The following is a 17,488-nucleotide window of genomic DNA, read 5'->3' as shown; positions in this document are numbered from 1 at the left end:
CTTTTTGGGGCTAAAAAACATAAAATAAGTGTAAAATGCATATTTTTAATGGTTCCCTATTTGGGCATGTATATTTTAAAGTTGGTGTAAAGTGTAAGGGTTGGACATTTAAAATTTTTATGCTGTATTCTCCCTATTAATTGTCTTTCATAAAATGATAGTATGGAACCAAAGCTATGTACTGATATATAATTACATGTGGGAATTGTCAGTAAAAAATAGACATGGAAAACTCTCGTTTGTTGTATGTTAAGTTAGAATAACCTCACAGATTTCTTGCTGTAAACCAGATATACGCCGGGCTATTCGATGAAATTTACAATACGACCGACACGATTTAAGAAAGACAAACAAGCAATTTTTATCCAAATGTTTCAACCAACAAAATTAAGGGAAGTGAGGGGTTCCAAATTAACCAAAGGCTACGAATAAGTCTAAAATGACAACGAGTTTATGAATGACGATCGAAAAATGGAGACATAAAGGCCACAACCCGGCCACTGAGCAGCTGCTTGCAGTATGGTCTTGAAAAAAGGTATTAAATATATCAGTTCGGCGAAACAAGTTGACATTCCAGTCACACATGCAAAACCCCGCCCCAAAAAAATATGCCCGGTTTTTTATTCATCATGTTTATTTAATGCTAAATGATTCTGTTCGAAATTTTCGTTTCTTAAAGCAAAAAAGTGGACAAGATTATTGTTTTCAATTCAGATATGGCCATAATTTTTGTTTGAGTCAGATTTTTTCTTTCAAATATCTCAGACTGCCTTCTCAAACAAATGGTTCGTATCTAGAGCTTATGTTGACTGAGGATCATCATTCAGCTATGTTATTTCTAGTTAAAATAGGCTGAGGCGTTTTGGGTAACACATGTTCGTAGGTAAATAATATTGCTTTTTTTTTTATGAAAGTGTAATAGAGTATAACCGTTTCTGTCTCGTGGAATTGTGAATTAAAGTCAATACATTCTTGCTCAATCCTGTGTCGCTTTGAAGATGTCATGATTGTCATCCTCAGTCTATCCATGTGTTACTGTAATTTGAATTTCAAAATGACTGAGTGACGTTTTTACGGCGAACTGGTCAACTCCACTATAGCGAATCACACGACTTTAACATAATCAGTAAATACCAGCAAAAAACATCATTTAAGGTAAAGAATTGTCGCATGAAAAAAAAATACATGGGAAATGGCAAAGTTCTCGTAGTCTTGTCTTGAAGTCTTGTCTGATTAATCAGTTTACAAAAAAAAAATGTCCAAGCAAAGGGGGCGTATGCCCCTCTACGCCCCCCCCCCCCCCCCTTTTGCCCCCACCCTCTGGAACCGCCACTGACAGTGATACTCAAATTGCAGACTCTTATTAGTAATAACAAAAATCTGTGTTTTCTGTGACCTCATTTTGTAAAATATATGTACATGATATTTTATTTATTACACTCTAACTGTCTAACAGTTACATTTAATTATTCTCTGATTTAGAGTAATTCTCGTTTCCAAACTTCACCATCATGCCCCCCTCTGCACAGTTATTTAATTATGAATGGAACAAAATGTGAATGAGTTATAAATAATAGATAATTGATTGAATATCCTTTATTTAGTTTTTCTTTATTCTCATGATTCTTCCAGAGACACTATATATATGCTCTGAGAATAATGATCCTTTATTCTATATTTTTGCTTTTTAACTAACTTTGTTGTTTTTTTGTCCTTATTTAATTCCCCATTCTCGATTCCAGACTAAGTTAACTCTCACATAAATGATATGATATTATACGTAAATGTACGAAAGCTTGGATCCTTGAATACGGAAAACCGGAAATCTTTTCACCGTGGTCGTTTTTGTATAATATGACGCGAAAGGACGCTCGTCTGCTGATGTTTGAAATGGTCAGACAGTTGATACAAAGAACTTTGGTTTTTCAAACAGATGGTTCAAAAAGCTATTGTAAACAGATATACTGAAATGGGTTACATTACCGATTAACTGGAAGAAACCGGGGAACGAAACATACATTTTAAAAAGTCATCGCAACAAAAGTGTATCCGGATAACTTTTTTGTACTTGTCCAATGAAAGGTAAATATAATCTAGTCCAAATAATTATGACGTCTTGAAAGGCTATTATAATTTTTTTTCTTTGACGCTTATATGCTTAATGTACATAAAATAGTAGGTGTAAATATTTTTATTTTAGTGTTCTTTTACATTAATAAATGGTTTTAGGACAACAATTATCTTTTAAGGAGTGTATATATTCTAATCTAGTCTGCTCCATGTTTTTAAACAGCAATAAATAAAAATTAAGGGATTTTTTTATACTGTGTGACACGGGTGCTCCGTTGCGGAGGAATTTACTTAGAGAAGAAGAAGACGCCTTACTTCGACGTCGAAGTAAGGCGTCAAAGAAAAAAATTATAATAGCCTTTCAAGACGTCATAATTATTTGGACTAAATATAATCATGCACATTTTTAGGACGATGTTAGACACGTTTTATACTTTCATGAAAAAATATATAGTCACTTTATCCACGTCATGCATGTAAACCCCGAAAATCAGTCAAAAATTGACAAAAACGGAAGCAAGTCAGTTCGCCCCACTGGTCATGCTGGTAAAACGCCAAACGCGGTAGGTCTTTTCACCACCGAACACCGCCGAACACCACCGAACACCCCAAAAGTTTATTATTTTGTCTTTTATCGTTATCAATGTGAATAAAATATAATATTCATGTTATTAATTCAACAAATCAGAAGATTAAAAGTCCAAATATCTACAGAAAACAGAAAGGAAGAGTCTTAGAACACCCCACTTTTTGAACTCCGCTGACCCTCATGCCCTCATGGACACCTCAAATATACTTTTTTCCATTTTTTCTTCTTCTAACTCTTCTATAAAATAGTTGTACCAATAATAATAAAAGAGAAAATTTCAAAATCTAACCAATGAACAGAGATCCAGGATACTTGAACTGATGACTAATTATGAATATATTTGAATTTTATAACACACATAATGTAATCCGGAAAGTGATGAATCCGGAGACGTTTTTCCTTATATTGATTTTCGATTTTAACATAAAAATGATGCCCATGAAAATCGAAAAATTGATTAAATTATATGTAATTTAATTTATTTTATCGTTTTATTGTATAATATCAAAGTTTTTCTTAGTGGTTGGTGGTTTTTCAGGTGTTCGGCGGTGTGCAATGGTGTTCGGTGGTGAAAAGACCCACCCCGCCAAACGCCCCACTTTTTTTAATAACACGGCCTGTTTTTTAAATTGCTCCACTCTTTTTTAGGGAGCTCAGTCTCATTCATCGACAATGCAGGATAACATTTTCATCATAGCCCCCCCCCCCCTAAACCCTTGAAAATCCAAGTGGGAACTACCTTACCAACTCACCCCACTTTATATCATGTATATGCAACTTTGGATCAAATCCAGTTAAATATCCAGGTTTGAAATTAGCAGGGGCCCAAATGCCCCTAAAATTTGGAGTGGGCTTCTAAAACTTCTGCTTTTCTTTTATAGAACTATATAAATTGTGTAAAAAATATAAGATGTGGGCTACTATGCCATAATTTGAACTTCAGCTTTTATCCGACAGCTTATATGTCGGATAAAAGCTCTACAGAGCTTAATTATGTTGTATTGTTATATGTATAACTGACTTTAAATAAATCTTTTATGCTTTTATGCTCATACTTCAATCCCTAATTATACTCCTGCCAACAGTCATGACAGTGGCAACTCACCTTACTTGGGAAAAATCTAAATGAATACATCAATATACAGTGCTCCAGCTAGAAATCAAAAGGGGCAGGGTGCCAGTGGAGGGCAGGGCACTTTTTTATGATAGGAAAAGGCACTGCTCATTTCTTTTGTTTACGTTTCTGTGTGTATCACGAGTTCATATTCTTTTTTTTACTGTATACATGATATATGTTGTCAATAAAGATGCATAAGGTCCGAGACCGCAATTGTCGTCCCTTGATTTTCGTTATTCACGAATATAGTCCCTAGTGTTGACAGTGGGTTACTTGCCATTAATTTTTATACCCCTTCCAAATTTATTTCTCCATGTTTAATGCCTCAAATTGCAAGAAAGGGGGTGAAATTACATTTAAAAAAAATTTGGATCCCTAATTTTTTTTTAGGAAAGTAGAGTTTGGTCCAGCTGAAAAAGGTTAAAAATTAGCACCTCGGAAGCTGTCAAAAGATTTCAAGACGCCCTATATATAAAATTGTCCATATTTTGAGTTAGAGCCGATGAAGTTTTCTATAATTTTGATATAATTTGTCCCAAAAGTAGTACAGCACACTGTAAAAATTTCATTGAGAAAGGCAGGTGGGATTTAAATTTTTTTATATACATGTATATGTTATAAAGGTCTGCCAACTTGCCCTACTTTAAAAAATGAAAACTTATCTTCCCAGATTTAAAAAAAAATGTGACTGTCACCAGTAAAACTGCATTTGCAACCGTCAAATCCACAATTGACGTTGACAACTCTTCAACTACAGTACTGGTATTCCGATTCTAATTCATAACAAAAAGATATAATACGATGGAGTTTGAAAAAATGTATAAATTTGACATACAAAAAAATCTGTGAAACTTCATGAATGATTTTCGCGCAAAGACGTCATGGCTAAATATGACTTCATACAAATGAAAACTTACAAATTGGAGGTTAATAAGTTGCCTCTTCGATTCAAATTTGGATAAAATCACTATAAAACAGTGAATTGGAGATGGTGTTGTTCTATTAATGACAACATTGTAGTAAATCGAACCTTTGTTGATCCAATCAATTCAATATTGCGGCTCCCTCCTTAGTTTTGCCTTGTCAACTGGGGAAATGTATGTATTTATTGGAGAATACATTTATTTAACTACTCTTATATGCTTAATTTTTTTATTGATTTGCCAGATAATTGCAAAGAAACCTGTTAATTGTATCATAATATATCTTATAGGTTTTTTAGCCAACTCAAAATCATGCATTTAGGACTCCTTGTTGTACTGAGGAAGTGGACCGCTCAAGAAGATGAAAGGTAATGTAAATATAAAAATAAGAAAATGTAGTATGATTGCCAATAAGAAAAGAGAGGAATTTGTAAAAGTGAAAATTCACTTGTTTTCCAATCCTAATACTAATAAAAGTGTCTTATATTGTAATGTTTAAATTACCTAATTATTTAAAAAAAAAAAAATGTTTACACTAATGAGAAAAGACAACTCTCCATCAGAGATCAAATGACATCAAAGTTAACAACTATAGGTCACCATACATCCTTTAACCATGAGCAAAGCCCATACATTATACCATATCGTCGCTGTTATGCAAAAACCTCGTATTTAAGGTTTTGGCAATTTTACACCAGGCAGTAAAAACTGAAATCTTTTTATCGATTATTTAGAATTAAATATGTATGTTCCACTGTATGCGAAAATATCTGATCTTCTAACAAATCAATAACCAAGACGAGCAAATATTTCTGCACTTAAATTGTATTTTCAAAGTTTTTCATTATTTTTAAGCTAATATATTAGCTTTGAGAACCTAAAATTGATAAAACTGTACCTGTTATAACATGTATAATGTCCGCTGCCGTGCAATGTGTTTTTCTTTTGAGATACGATATTTTCGCACAACAAAATGTCTCACCAATCCGACTTCACTTTTTCGTCACATGTCAGAATTCGTGTTAATGATTGGTTAGAAGATCAGATATTTTCGCACACAGTGGAACATACATATTTAATCCTAAATAATCGATAAAAAGATTTCCGCAAAAAATTGAGATACAAGGTTTTTGCATAACAGCGACGATATATACTGTAAATTCTGAAATATTGTGTGCATTTATTATTGCCACCATTGCCATTTTCAGTGGCAGATCCAGAAATTTTCATAAGTGAGGGCCCACTGACTGCCTAAGAGGGGGCTCGCTCCGGTCATGATTCAGTGATTCCCTATATAATCAACCAAATTTTTCCCAGAAAAAGGGGGCCCTGGCCCCCACCTAAATCTGCCTCTGATTTTATCATTTAAGACTTAAATGAAAGTTTAATTTTTAGGATTTTGAGAAAAATCCTGTTGAATTCATAAAAAATATTTCAAAATGCGAGTTTAAATTATTGCGTTTACAACTAAACTCTGTCCCATTTTTAGCAATAATCATGCTAATAAAAACCTCACAATAATTTCTGAATTTACAGTAGTCTGGTATATAAAAAGACCCTAAATGAAAACGAAAAACAATTCAAACTGAATTACAGGCTTCTGACATGGGACAGGCACATACTAATTGAAGGATGTGATGGGGGCTAGACTATATAGCTAGCAGTTTGTGGTGCCAAACCCACCTAACCTGGTACATGTATATTGATGTGAAAAGGGCTTAACTCACCAGATCTATACAGTATACAAAAAAGAAATGCATCTAACAAAAACACACACAAGACGTGTTTTTTGACAGTAAATTTATTCACACATTGGCAAGATACATGTACATTGAAAAGTTGTTCTTTTGTTAAATGCCTGAAGTACGGATTATAACACAAATGACAACAGGCCCGAGAACACAGTTCTTTCGTAGTGCATTAAATTCAAATTAAAAAAATCTCACCTGCTCTTTCTCAAAAAGATTTTTACAGTGTAGTGTACTACCAGTGAGACAAATAATATCAAAATTATAGAAACTTCTACCAGCTCTAATGTTCACGAGTTTAGTCTTTCCTATATCAAAATGGTGTATTTTAACATTTTTGCCTGTTAACTTAAAACAGCAAAACAAGATCTAATAAACATCTGACAGTAATTAATGCCTAGAATGATTTTTTAACTGTATACAGCAGAATAGATAGATTAAAACCAGAAAGTTCATACTGTACATATATTTATTAGCTAAGCTGTTGATCTTCTTTCTGTTGTTTGCTTACATGTTCTTTGCATTCACTCAAAAGTAAAAGTACATATAGTTCTTTATCGGTAATTTGTACATTTTTCCTTTGATGTGTACTCGCTGATAATGTCAGTATCAGTGGACTGGCCGTGATATAAAAATTATTGGGTTAGTACGCAAATGACATGCGCGAATGCAACGCGTAAGGATCTACTTTCCCCTTTCATTTACAAAATTGCGCGTGATTTTTATCGCAGAATCGCACGAGATTTTTGGCGAATGAAATACTTGACATTAATTATAACTTTCACAAAGTTAGTTTAGCCTTTTTTGTTGTGAAAATGTGAACAGAAAATGCATGAAAAAGCCGACAATTCCAATTCGAGTTTTTATTCATACAATACCAATACATAGCCTGGTGCCGTTCCTAGTAGTTTTCTTTTCTGTTTCTTGAGAAGTATTTGTTTTACCTGTTCAGTCACTATAAAGTGTTACAATTCATATTTAAACGCAACACACAAATAGTGACCAAAAAGGTACCGCTATCGGCAGTATTGCATGAGAGAAGCTAGAAAAAATGAAATTACTCATTTTCGACATTTTTGTCTAATGTGGGACCATCATATACAATTTTAAAAGATGTGGTTTCATTGTCAATTTAAAGACAGATATTCATAGAACATCAACAAAGAACAAAAAAGTGAACTTATTCATATGCGAATCTGGGATAAATTTTAAAAAGTGGGTAACCGGGGCACCATCTATTAAAATGTTTGAAATAATTATGAAGTAGACAAGAAATGAGCTTGTTCAGATAATTTACAAATTACAGTCAGCCTTTCAGTAAAATATAATTATAACTTGACGTCGTTGAACTTAAAAATGATGATCGATGAAAAATCTGCAGATTCATATCGTATCCCGGTATCATTTTAATGTTCTGACTTACTATGCTCCATGCACTGTAGAGCTTCTCTCGAAGAGAGCTCTTCGAGAGCTCTACTGTGATAGTCGACTTTGGTATATTTTTAACCCCTTATTGATAGGATTACAAACTCCTGTGATTTAAATTCGGGACCTCGTGATTTCGTTTTTAAACCCGGGATTTCGGGATCAGGACCCTCCTATCCCCCCTCTATGTTGATGCTTTGTGAAAAATAAAGAAATCTGACTTACCGGTATGCTATCATTATATTTGCCATTGTTAGAGTCATGTCCAAAGCAGAGTATTAATGAAACACATGCAATAATTCCTTTTCAATACTTTGTGCAAGAGAACGCCATGTTTACTGCACTGTGACAAAATTTCAAATGACGTAATGCAGCCTGTGACGTCAAATGTGATTCGCCGTGATTCGACGCGAAAAAGAAGTTCGTTTGTTATTTTCTCTATTATTGTAGTAATTTTAATTTTTTTTTGAATTACCGATAAACAGAATAAAGGACTTTTTGTTTTTGATACTGACTTTATCACAGAAAATATCAGGCTCGCCCTTCGGGCTCACCTGATATTTTACTGTGATAAAGTCAGTATCAAAAACAAAAAGTCCTTTATTCTATATGTAAAGGTATAAATTAGTGAGCATCAGTTCAATATGTTCATACTACATCTAATTTTTGTTTGGACTTCATGGACTTCTTGATTAAATAATTTAGATTTTATACAATTTTAGCTTGTTACCAAAAGAATGGAAAGTACAGTATTAAAACCACTGGTGAACATGTACTGTACATGTAGGTGTGAATGTCCTGCAAAAAGAACTGATATCAAAGTATGTTCATCTGCAGAATTGCAGTAAATATAAATAATTTGATGCACTCTGTTCTCAAGTATAATTGTACATGTACACTTGCTTATTTTTCTCTCTTTCTAATGTCAAGTATGCTTCAAGTCATCCTTACCCTGATCCCCTCCTGCTCCATACACACACACTCAGAAGTTCAAATAATCAGCATTTATATTACAAACCTACCTAGTCAGACTGGCCTATACAATGTATATTATGAATTGACAAATTGTTCTTGTTTTGAATACATAAAATATTTGCCACTGGACATAGTTTCCGTACAATAACTTTAGTTTAAGTAAATGGATCTCTATCTCTATGGAATTTAAATACAAGGTTTGAACCCACACAAGGAAGATTGGGATTGATTTTGGGGTTATGGTCCCAACAGTTTAGGAACAAGGAGCCCAAAAGTGGTCAAAATAAGTATTTTCCTAGGTTCCAGACAATTACTTGTGTATAAGTGTATGGATCTTTCTGAAATTGTACCACAAGGACTTGAAGGTTCCATACCAAAAAAAAAAAGGTTGGGATTGATTTTGGGGGTTATCAATGGTTATGGCACAAACTGTTAATGAATTAGGGGCCAAAAACAATACTTCTCTAATACTTTGTATAAGTTGCTTATTTCTAGACCAATTTCAATGGGGTTTTATTCTTGAATTCTTGGGGTTCTTTAATATGCTGAATCAAACCCTGTATTAAGTTTTTTTTAATTTGGTCCCCGTTTTTATACGACCGCAAAATGTTTGCGTTCTTATATTGGTGTCACGTTGTCGGCTATATAAAATGTACAATATACAATGCAATATTCACTTAACTACCAACTGATAAATTAAAGCAATCTTCACCATTCAGTGATTACAAGCACTCTGATTACCATTCTAGGGTTATGCCCCTTTACAAGTGGAAAAATTGAAGAATTTTTTAGTTTCTGTTCTCTTAATTTAAGCTTGTCTCAACTAAATTTAATGAAATGTGTATATAATGCTTATTACCTCTAAACTCAGTTTAAGTTCAATTTTTGGCATCTTCACTTTTACAGTTCTTGAGTTATGTCCCTGTTACATGTATATGCTAGCGGGGGCATCATCTGTGTCCTTTTGGACACATTCCCCATTTTTTTTTTTTTAGAAGTTACTATTAATTCTAACCATGACTGTATGACATTTTATATTTTAATATTTTATGATGTATTTAAACAGTCAGGGGACTTACTTAAACAAGTGATTTTCTAAATCACTGATTCAAGTAACATTATTTCCATAAAGGTTGGAAGTTAGAGTTGTCTTTCTTTAATAATCACCTATTTAAGTAGTACAAATTAATCACTAGAAGAAGTGATTTAATATTAGTGTAGCTTTAAATATAGAATACTAATGATCCAGGGACTAATTATGTTTCTAAACTTATCAGAACCAACATCTGTGTTGTCTAGGATGACCAGGTCATTTCAGGTGATGACCTTGTACTGAATCTAGGATAATGACATAAAAATCACTTGTTTAAGTATCAGACCTCAATTTCCTTCCCAAAAATCACTTCTTTAAGTATCATTCTTTTAATAACCCCAACTAATTTCAACACCCCCGAACAGTGAAATTTTTATCCCGAACAGTAGAATTTTATTACATAATCTGAAAGATGAAACCTTGAACTTCACAGGAAAAATACTCCCACTGCTGTGAAAAATCTTTTAAGAAAGTATCAGTTCATTATTTAAAGCCATTATTATAGCATTTTTTCAACTAAAATAGAATTTTCAGGTAAATGATAGCAAAGTCATAAACCTTGCTACCTAAAAGAAGAAAAAAGTTCATATTTTTTTTAATTTACTAATTAAAAGATGTTATTTAAACCTATGTGTTTAAAATTTTGAAAAAACTACAAAATCCCAATTTGTGACAAAATCTCGAATTTGCTACTTAAATAAGTGATTTAAAAATCACTTATTTCAGTAAGTCCCTTGACTGTTAAATGAGTAGTTATTGTTGCAAACTCCATTAGAATTTTGAATTGAGATCATTTTTGGAATAAGAGAAAGGGGGACGTGGAAAATAAATTGGGGTGGGGGTCAATTTTTTTTTCTCATTTTAGATTTCAGAATTAAAAAAGAAAATTTCTTCAAATATTTTTTCTTTGAGAGGATTAATATTCAACAGCATAGTAAATTGCTCAAAAGCAAAACAATTAAGTTCATTAGACCACATTTATTCTGTGTCAGAAACCTATGATGTGTCAACTATTTAATCACAATCCAAATTCAGAGCTGTATTCAGCTTGAATGTTGTGTCCATACTTGCCTCAACCTTCAGGGTTCGACCTCTGCAGTCGTATAAAGCTGCACCCTGCGGAGTATCTGGTTAAATTGGTCACAATTTAGGTCCAAATGCCATACATATTATATACACAGGTAATGTGTAGTACACATGCATGAATAGAGTTAGTTTTCATTATTTAAAAAAAAAAAGGAAAATATGTAGTATCATTGTCAATGAGACAACTATTCATCAGGTCAAAATGACTGAATGTTAGCACCTAAAGATCACTTTACATGTATGTACAACTTTCAACAATGAGCAAAACCAATACAGCATCAAGCAAGCTATGTCCTGGAATGACAGATGTAAAACAATTCCAAAGAGAAAATTAAGGGCCTGATTTACATAAAAGCGAAAAAAAACAACCATGATAAATACATGTAGCAAAAACAACAACTATTATTTCTCCACTCCAGTTGTTCACACGATATTTATGTATATATATATATGTAAGTTTGATAAATCATTACTTATCAAATTTATGTTATCATTTTTGCTTGATTGGTAAGCCAATATTTTATGGTTATTTTTTTTTTAATTACAGCAACTGTATTCCAAGCATGCCAAGAGTCTGATGGCTGATAATGTATTACAGGATTTTATCATTCAAGCAACATCTTAGAAGGATAAGTGCAAATGTTTGAAGGAAGCCGTGGGTACAAATAGCAATTACAGCAGATACATGCAGGAGAGAACTCTTAAACAAAGACATGATATGGGAGTGATGTATGCAAGAAATCTCAAACACATGGAATTAAATATTGTGTATATTTTTTCAAACACAAGTACTTTCAGAATATAATACAATCATGACAATTCAAATTCAAATTATTGTGTCAAAATGACAATTATAGTCTAAAAATGAATAATGCATGTTTTAAACTGAATTTTATATAAATATTTGAAATAACAAGAACTTTTATATTATTGTGAAGCCAAACTTTGAAATTTTCTAATGGTATAAAAAAACTCGTCATAGATACCAGGACTAAATTTAGTGTATAAGCCAGATATGTTTGTTGTTTGTCAAAATTTGTTTTGAAATAAGAAGGAAACAGTTGTAAATAACTGTAAGGCATTCAATATGGCATATCAAATATATTTAACAGAACCTTTCTATTTCAATTTATTAATATAATGCGAAATGAGGTATAAATCAATCAGACAGCTACACAACAACAAAAACATATGAAAGGCATTAAGGTGCTAACATACAGTCCTCAACAATAAACAGTTGTCTAAACAATGTCATGATCTACTTAATTAACCAGAGTCTATACCAATCAAAGAGCTGCTTTTAACACAATTTTTTTTAGATATGCTTTTTTTTCAACCACTGAAACCCTGGCTTAAAACAGGCACACGAATATGTGGCAGGGTAAACTACTTTTTTTCTTCAAAATTTTTAAAGAAGCATTGGCATCTTTTGCAAGTAAGACAATTTCCACAATGGGATTGGATTGTCTCATGACTGATAACCACAAATATATATATATACATATTAAAAATGAAATATTCATCAGTGCATACATATTCTATAATTGAATTACCAATCCTTACATCACTTTTTAAAAAAATATTGCGACTTGAACATAACCAACAAAATTTTAGGAGTGAACTTAAGGTAACCTGGATATTTGCTTGCCTTCTTTGTTTTATTACATCTTATCTTTTGCATTGGAGATATTGTGAGTTTGGATTTGTATTGATAAGGATCAAGAAAGTAAAATACAATTGAAGTATGAACACATAGTCAAGACCAAGAAGAATATTTATTTATATCAAAATAGAATGTGCACTAGATTAGCATTGACTTATCTAAAATATGCTCAAATACTGTGAATTTGTGTGATTGGTGCTCAATTCACCTTCATTTCATTTTAGAAAAATTAATACGAATGCTTGATTCAGGTTAGCTTCACATGAAAAATTTAACATGAATTTCATGTTAGCTGAGCTCAATTCACATTAATTGAACGCGAGTTTCATGTATAAGCTTGTTTCAGGTGAATCTCACATGAAATTTACCTGAACAAAATTTGCCTGTGTATATATATGGAAAACCCATGTATAACCCATTTAATTCACATTAGAACTTCGATACATGTCAACGATCATGGTAATTGGACAAATAGGAATACATTTTGAAAAATATTTAATACAGGCACCATGCCTTTTACATGCAGAAATCACGCATGTATCACAGGTGTATTTCCTTACACATGTGATTCACATGTGAAACGCATGATCACATGTGTATATCATGCGTATCACACATTTTGCAAAATTTTTGATACAGGCACCATGCCTTTTGTATGCAGAAATCACGCATGTATCACAGGTGTTTTTCCTTACACATGTGATTCACATGTGAAACGCATGATCACATGTGTATATCATGCGTATCACATTTGTTTTTCACACATGTGTCACATGCGTGGCATGAAACGTCTCTTTCACATGCGTGCGACACACATGTGAAACGCATGTGTCACGCATGTTCACATGTGTGGCATTTTTACCAGTGTAGAGGGTGGATTTTTAGGATCACACTGCTTTTACTAAATCATCTCATGTTATTTGTTGTATTATAGTGAAGAACATAACAGTTGCTGCTTCTCCGTATCTGAGGAATATTGTACTGAATGATGTGGAGGACAATACAATTTATAACATTTCTTGGAGAATAAGATCTAGGTCATTTAAATATGGGCCAGCAACTAATTTCACTGTCTACACAGGGCCCAGTGGTAAGATTCTAAATAACAATAATTCCGTTAAACAAAAGAATATGCCTTCGGCCATTTTCTGTAGTACATACCACTAATAGACTTGGCAGTGTTTCATATACAGAGACAACGATATCTTTAGTATACATTTGTATCTCCATCATTTTCATTTTCTTGCAATTTCTGCTAAAAAAAAGGTAAAGTAAAAAAAATCATGAACTCTAAGGAATATTTAGAACGTAAAGATCTTTATATAATGGCAAAATCAAAAACTCAAACAAGTGAAGTCTTTCCGACTTTGTACATACCGAATTGATTACATGTATTCCTAAAAAAATGTCTACGACAGACTGGATGATCACTGGTGTATTATTGTAAATTCTATTTCTTCATTCGGAACTTTTATCGTAAATGGAATAACAATAGTAGATAACATTTTATAGTTCTAGAGAAGTACTCTCATACAACTCGAAAACATGCATAAACAGGTGCTTTTTTGATAGAATGTGTTATCAGTAATACCATTTTATTATTTTTTTTAGAAATAAAAGTTTTTCATCAAAAACATGTACTTCCTGAAAAAACTCCTATTATAGCTGCTGTTTCCGTTGTGCTGTTGATGATTTTAATAACTATTGCATGGTAAGGACTGTAATTTTGCTAGAAACGATGTTATACAAAATGTAAGACAACAAATTAAAAAAAAAATCGAAAAAAGCTAACAACGTAATGTCCGTCAATGAGACAGCAACTTTACAACAGAAAAGTACAGGTATCTAAAGTATCAGGCAGCTGTCATTAAAAGTCAATATATATACGGAACAAGATATTTCCCATGTTAATACCCCATAAATCGTTTCAGAAGACAAAGAAAGCTAAAAAAAAAAAATAGAAACTGAGGAAATCGCATGATTCTAAAAAGGAACAATACCGGTTGTGTCGATATTGTTATCGTCTCCTGCATGCATGCATCACCAGCCATACGAATAAACACTACGTGGAAATAGTAACAATCAGTAAAACTACAGCTTAAATTACTACAGACTACGTAGACATATCATATTGTTGAACCAATACGTAATGGGAGACTATAAAACGTGGGAAAGACTAACACAAAACACCAAGATGACAGTTCTGGTTGATATCTATCAAATACCACTACATCTAGTTTATGAAAAAAACAAGTGCTATTCCAGTAATCAATAAATATACTGTTAAGTTTTCATTAAAACTATTTAATGGAGTTTAAAGTTTTTCAAAAGCTGAATTTGACAACAAATCTTTTCAAAATTGGATGATATTAAAGTATTTTTAAAATGCAAATATGTATATTTTATGGTTTGGATATTGTCTGACATTCCAACAAGCAACCAAAAATTGTTTTAGTTGGTCTCTACTGGGTAACTATGACAAAAGAATATTTACCATTAGGAATGTTCATTTGATTTATTACAGATTTTATTGAAGGTTTCGAAGCTTATGTGAAACGAATGTGATGAATTCCATATCATTATTCATATAAACCTTCAATCTCTTTTTGAACTTTTGTTAAAATCGTTTTTAAATTTGAAAGACATAAGTGTAAATGATAGACCGATTTGATAATATTTCGTAATACGTACTATTTTCATTGCAGGTGCCTAAGAACACGCTATAGGGAATACAATCCAGATATTGATTTACCATCAATTCAGAGGGGACACTGATTAAAGTTTGATTGAGATAAAAAATGAAAACAACATGAAAGGAGTAAAACAAATTTTACCAGTATACTCTTTTCATGAAAGAAAAAATACAAACTTCGCCTTGCATAAAACCAAGCAAATACATGGGTTGCTTTCTTTCCGAGAAGGAAATTTCATGCAAATGTGAAGCGTTAAAGCTCATACTAGACAAGAATACAATGTGACAATCGTTACATATGTGACATGTTTTGCATATTTGTATCTCAACTTCAGAAAACGTTTACCGGGTTGATTTGATGTTCTACTAAACATCTTTCTAAAGTTCTTTCCTACAACATTTTTTCTATAATATATGATTGTTTTCAGAAAAATTCTGATGAGTAGTTGTTATCGTCACTCAGGTGGGTCATCTTTAAAATTAAAAAAGTTCTCTCTAAATTCTTCAATCACAATTTCAACAGTTTTGAAGTATTATCGAAATTTTTGAATAATCTATGCTCTTCACAACAAGATCAATTTTCTAAAGAGTCAATTGAAGATCTACTGCATCGTCTCATAAAACATTAATGATAATGTCCTGTCTCTCATTTAACCAAACTTATTTGTTATGCCATTAATAGGATTGTTCCTTTTATTGACCCCAGGGAACAGAGAGTTAGAATACTTCTGAAAATAGAATATTTCCTTCTTACTCCTTATAACCAGCTATCTTTTCCATGGGAACCAATGGTGCACATTTTCTTGTCGACTTGTTCCTTTGTTCATATGAGGCTGACATCAAACAGGCACTTCTTAGGAAGAAAGAAAAGAAGGTAGCACTATCCTTTAATTTTAATTTGCGCTCTAAAGGTGATATTGTTTCACTAAATAATAAAAAAAAATTGGTGATTCTGTTTTCTGTTTAATTCATACTCCACGGATACAAGAGATACAGTTATGTCTGTCTCATATCTTGACTTACATCTAGAACTGACAATGGGGGTCAGTTGGAAACAAAATTTTACAACAAAAGAGATGATTTCAGCTTCACAATTGTGAACTTTCCATTTCTAAGTAGAAACATTCCAGCAGCACCTACATCTCCCAATTGATACGATATTCCCGTGCTTGTATTTCCTATCATGATTTTCTTGATAGAGGGTTGCTGCTCACAAGAAAGCTATTTAACCAAGAGTTCCAAATGGTGAAGTTGAAATCATCCCTTCGTAAGTTTTACGGACGCCATCACGAGTTGGTTGACCGTGATGGAATAACTGTTTCACATGTGATATCGGATATGTTCCTTACGTCGTAACTACAACCCTCTTTCCTTTCATGAATTTGACCTACCAAATTACTTATTACCGGGTTTGTAATCACATGAACAACACGACGGGTGCTACATGTGGATCAGGATCTGCTTACCCTTCAGGAGCACCTGAGATCACCCCCAGTTTTTGGTGGGGTTCGTGTTGCTTCGTCTTTATTTTACTATGTTGTGTCATGTGTACTATTACATTTTTTGGTATTTGTCTGTTTGTCTATTTCATTTTTAGCCATGGCGTTGTCCGTTAATTTTCGATTTATGAGTTTGACTGTCCCTTTGTTATCTTTCGACCCTCTTTTACGGACGACATCACGAGTTGACTGACCGTTATGAAATATTCGTTTCACAGATGGTATCGGATATGATCCAAATGTATTAAAATTCAGTCCATTTCCCTCGAACTTTATAAAGCGCCACGGAGGTGTCCCAATCAGCTACCAATGCTGCACAAATACTAAGAACGAAAATCATTAATGCAAAAACATAATACGATAATATCTCATGTGTATACCTGGGAACAGTATACCTAATAATATAAATGTTCCTGTGTATACATAGGAATGATTTCATTTAGACATAATTTTTATGTCAATAGATTTTTTTTTGTTTTTTAAATCATTCTATGCATGTATGTTTTCAACAATAAACGCGATATTTCAGCTATTAATGGCGAATTTTGTTTTTTGTCAAGGAAGGAGAAATACCCAAAATAGAATATGAATAAGTTTATCAGAAATGA

General features: G+C 32.7%; 1 protein-coding gene and 1 long non-coding RNA gene across 4 annotated transcripts in view; both read left to right on the top strand.

The window, feature by feature from the left end:
* LOC139515839 (uncharacterized) overlaps positions 1-16,336 on the top strand; it is a 43,196-nt gene extending 26,860 nt beyond the window's left edge. For all 3 annotated transcript variants that reach the window (XM_071305570.1, XM_071305577.1, XM_071305561.1), the window contains 3 exons: positions 13,624-13,779; positions 14,301-14,400; positions 15,395-16,336. In XM_071305570.1, coding sequence (XP_071161671.1) covers positions 13,624-13,779; positions 14,301-14,400; positions 15,395-15,464 — 326 coding nt within the window. In that variant the 3' untranslated portion in view covers positions 15,465-16,336. The remainder of the gene's footprint in view (positions 1-13,623; positions 13,780-14,300; positions 14,401-15,394) is intronic.
* LOC139515853 (uncharacterized) lies at positions 1,836-11,945 on the top strand. Its single transcript, XR_011662857.1, has 4 exons — positions 1,836-2,082; positions 4,990-5,067; positions 8,595-8,693; positions 11,574-11,945. It is a non-coding gene; the product is annotated as an uncharacterized lncRNA (long non-coding RNA).
* Positions 16,337-17,488: the final 1,152 nt, after the last annotated feature.

This window comes from Mytilus edulis, chromosome 1 (genome assembly GCF_963676685.1).
Source record: "Mytilus edulis chromosome 1, xbMytEdul2.2, whole genome shotgun sequence".
Classification (NCBI taxonomy): Eukaryota; Metazoa; Mollusca; class Bivalvia; order Mytilida; family Mytilidae; genus Mytilus; species Mytilus edulis.
This window is presented reverse-complemented; position numbering and strand designations above follow the sequence as displayed.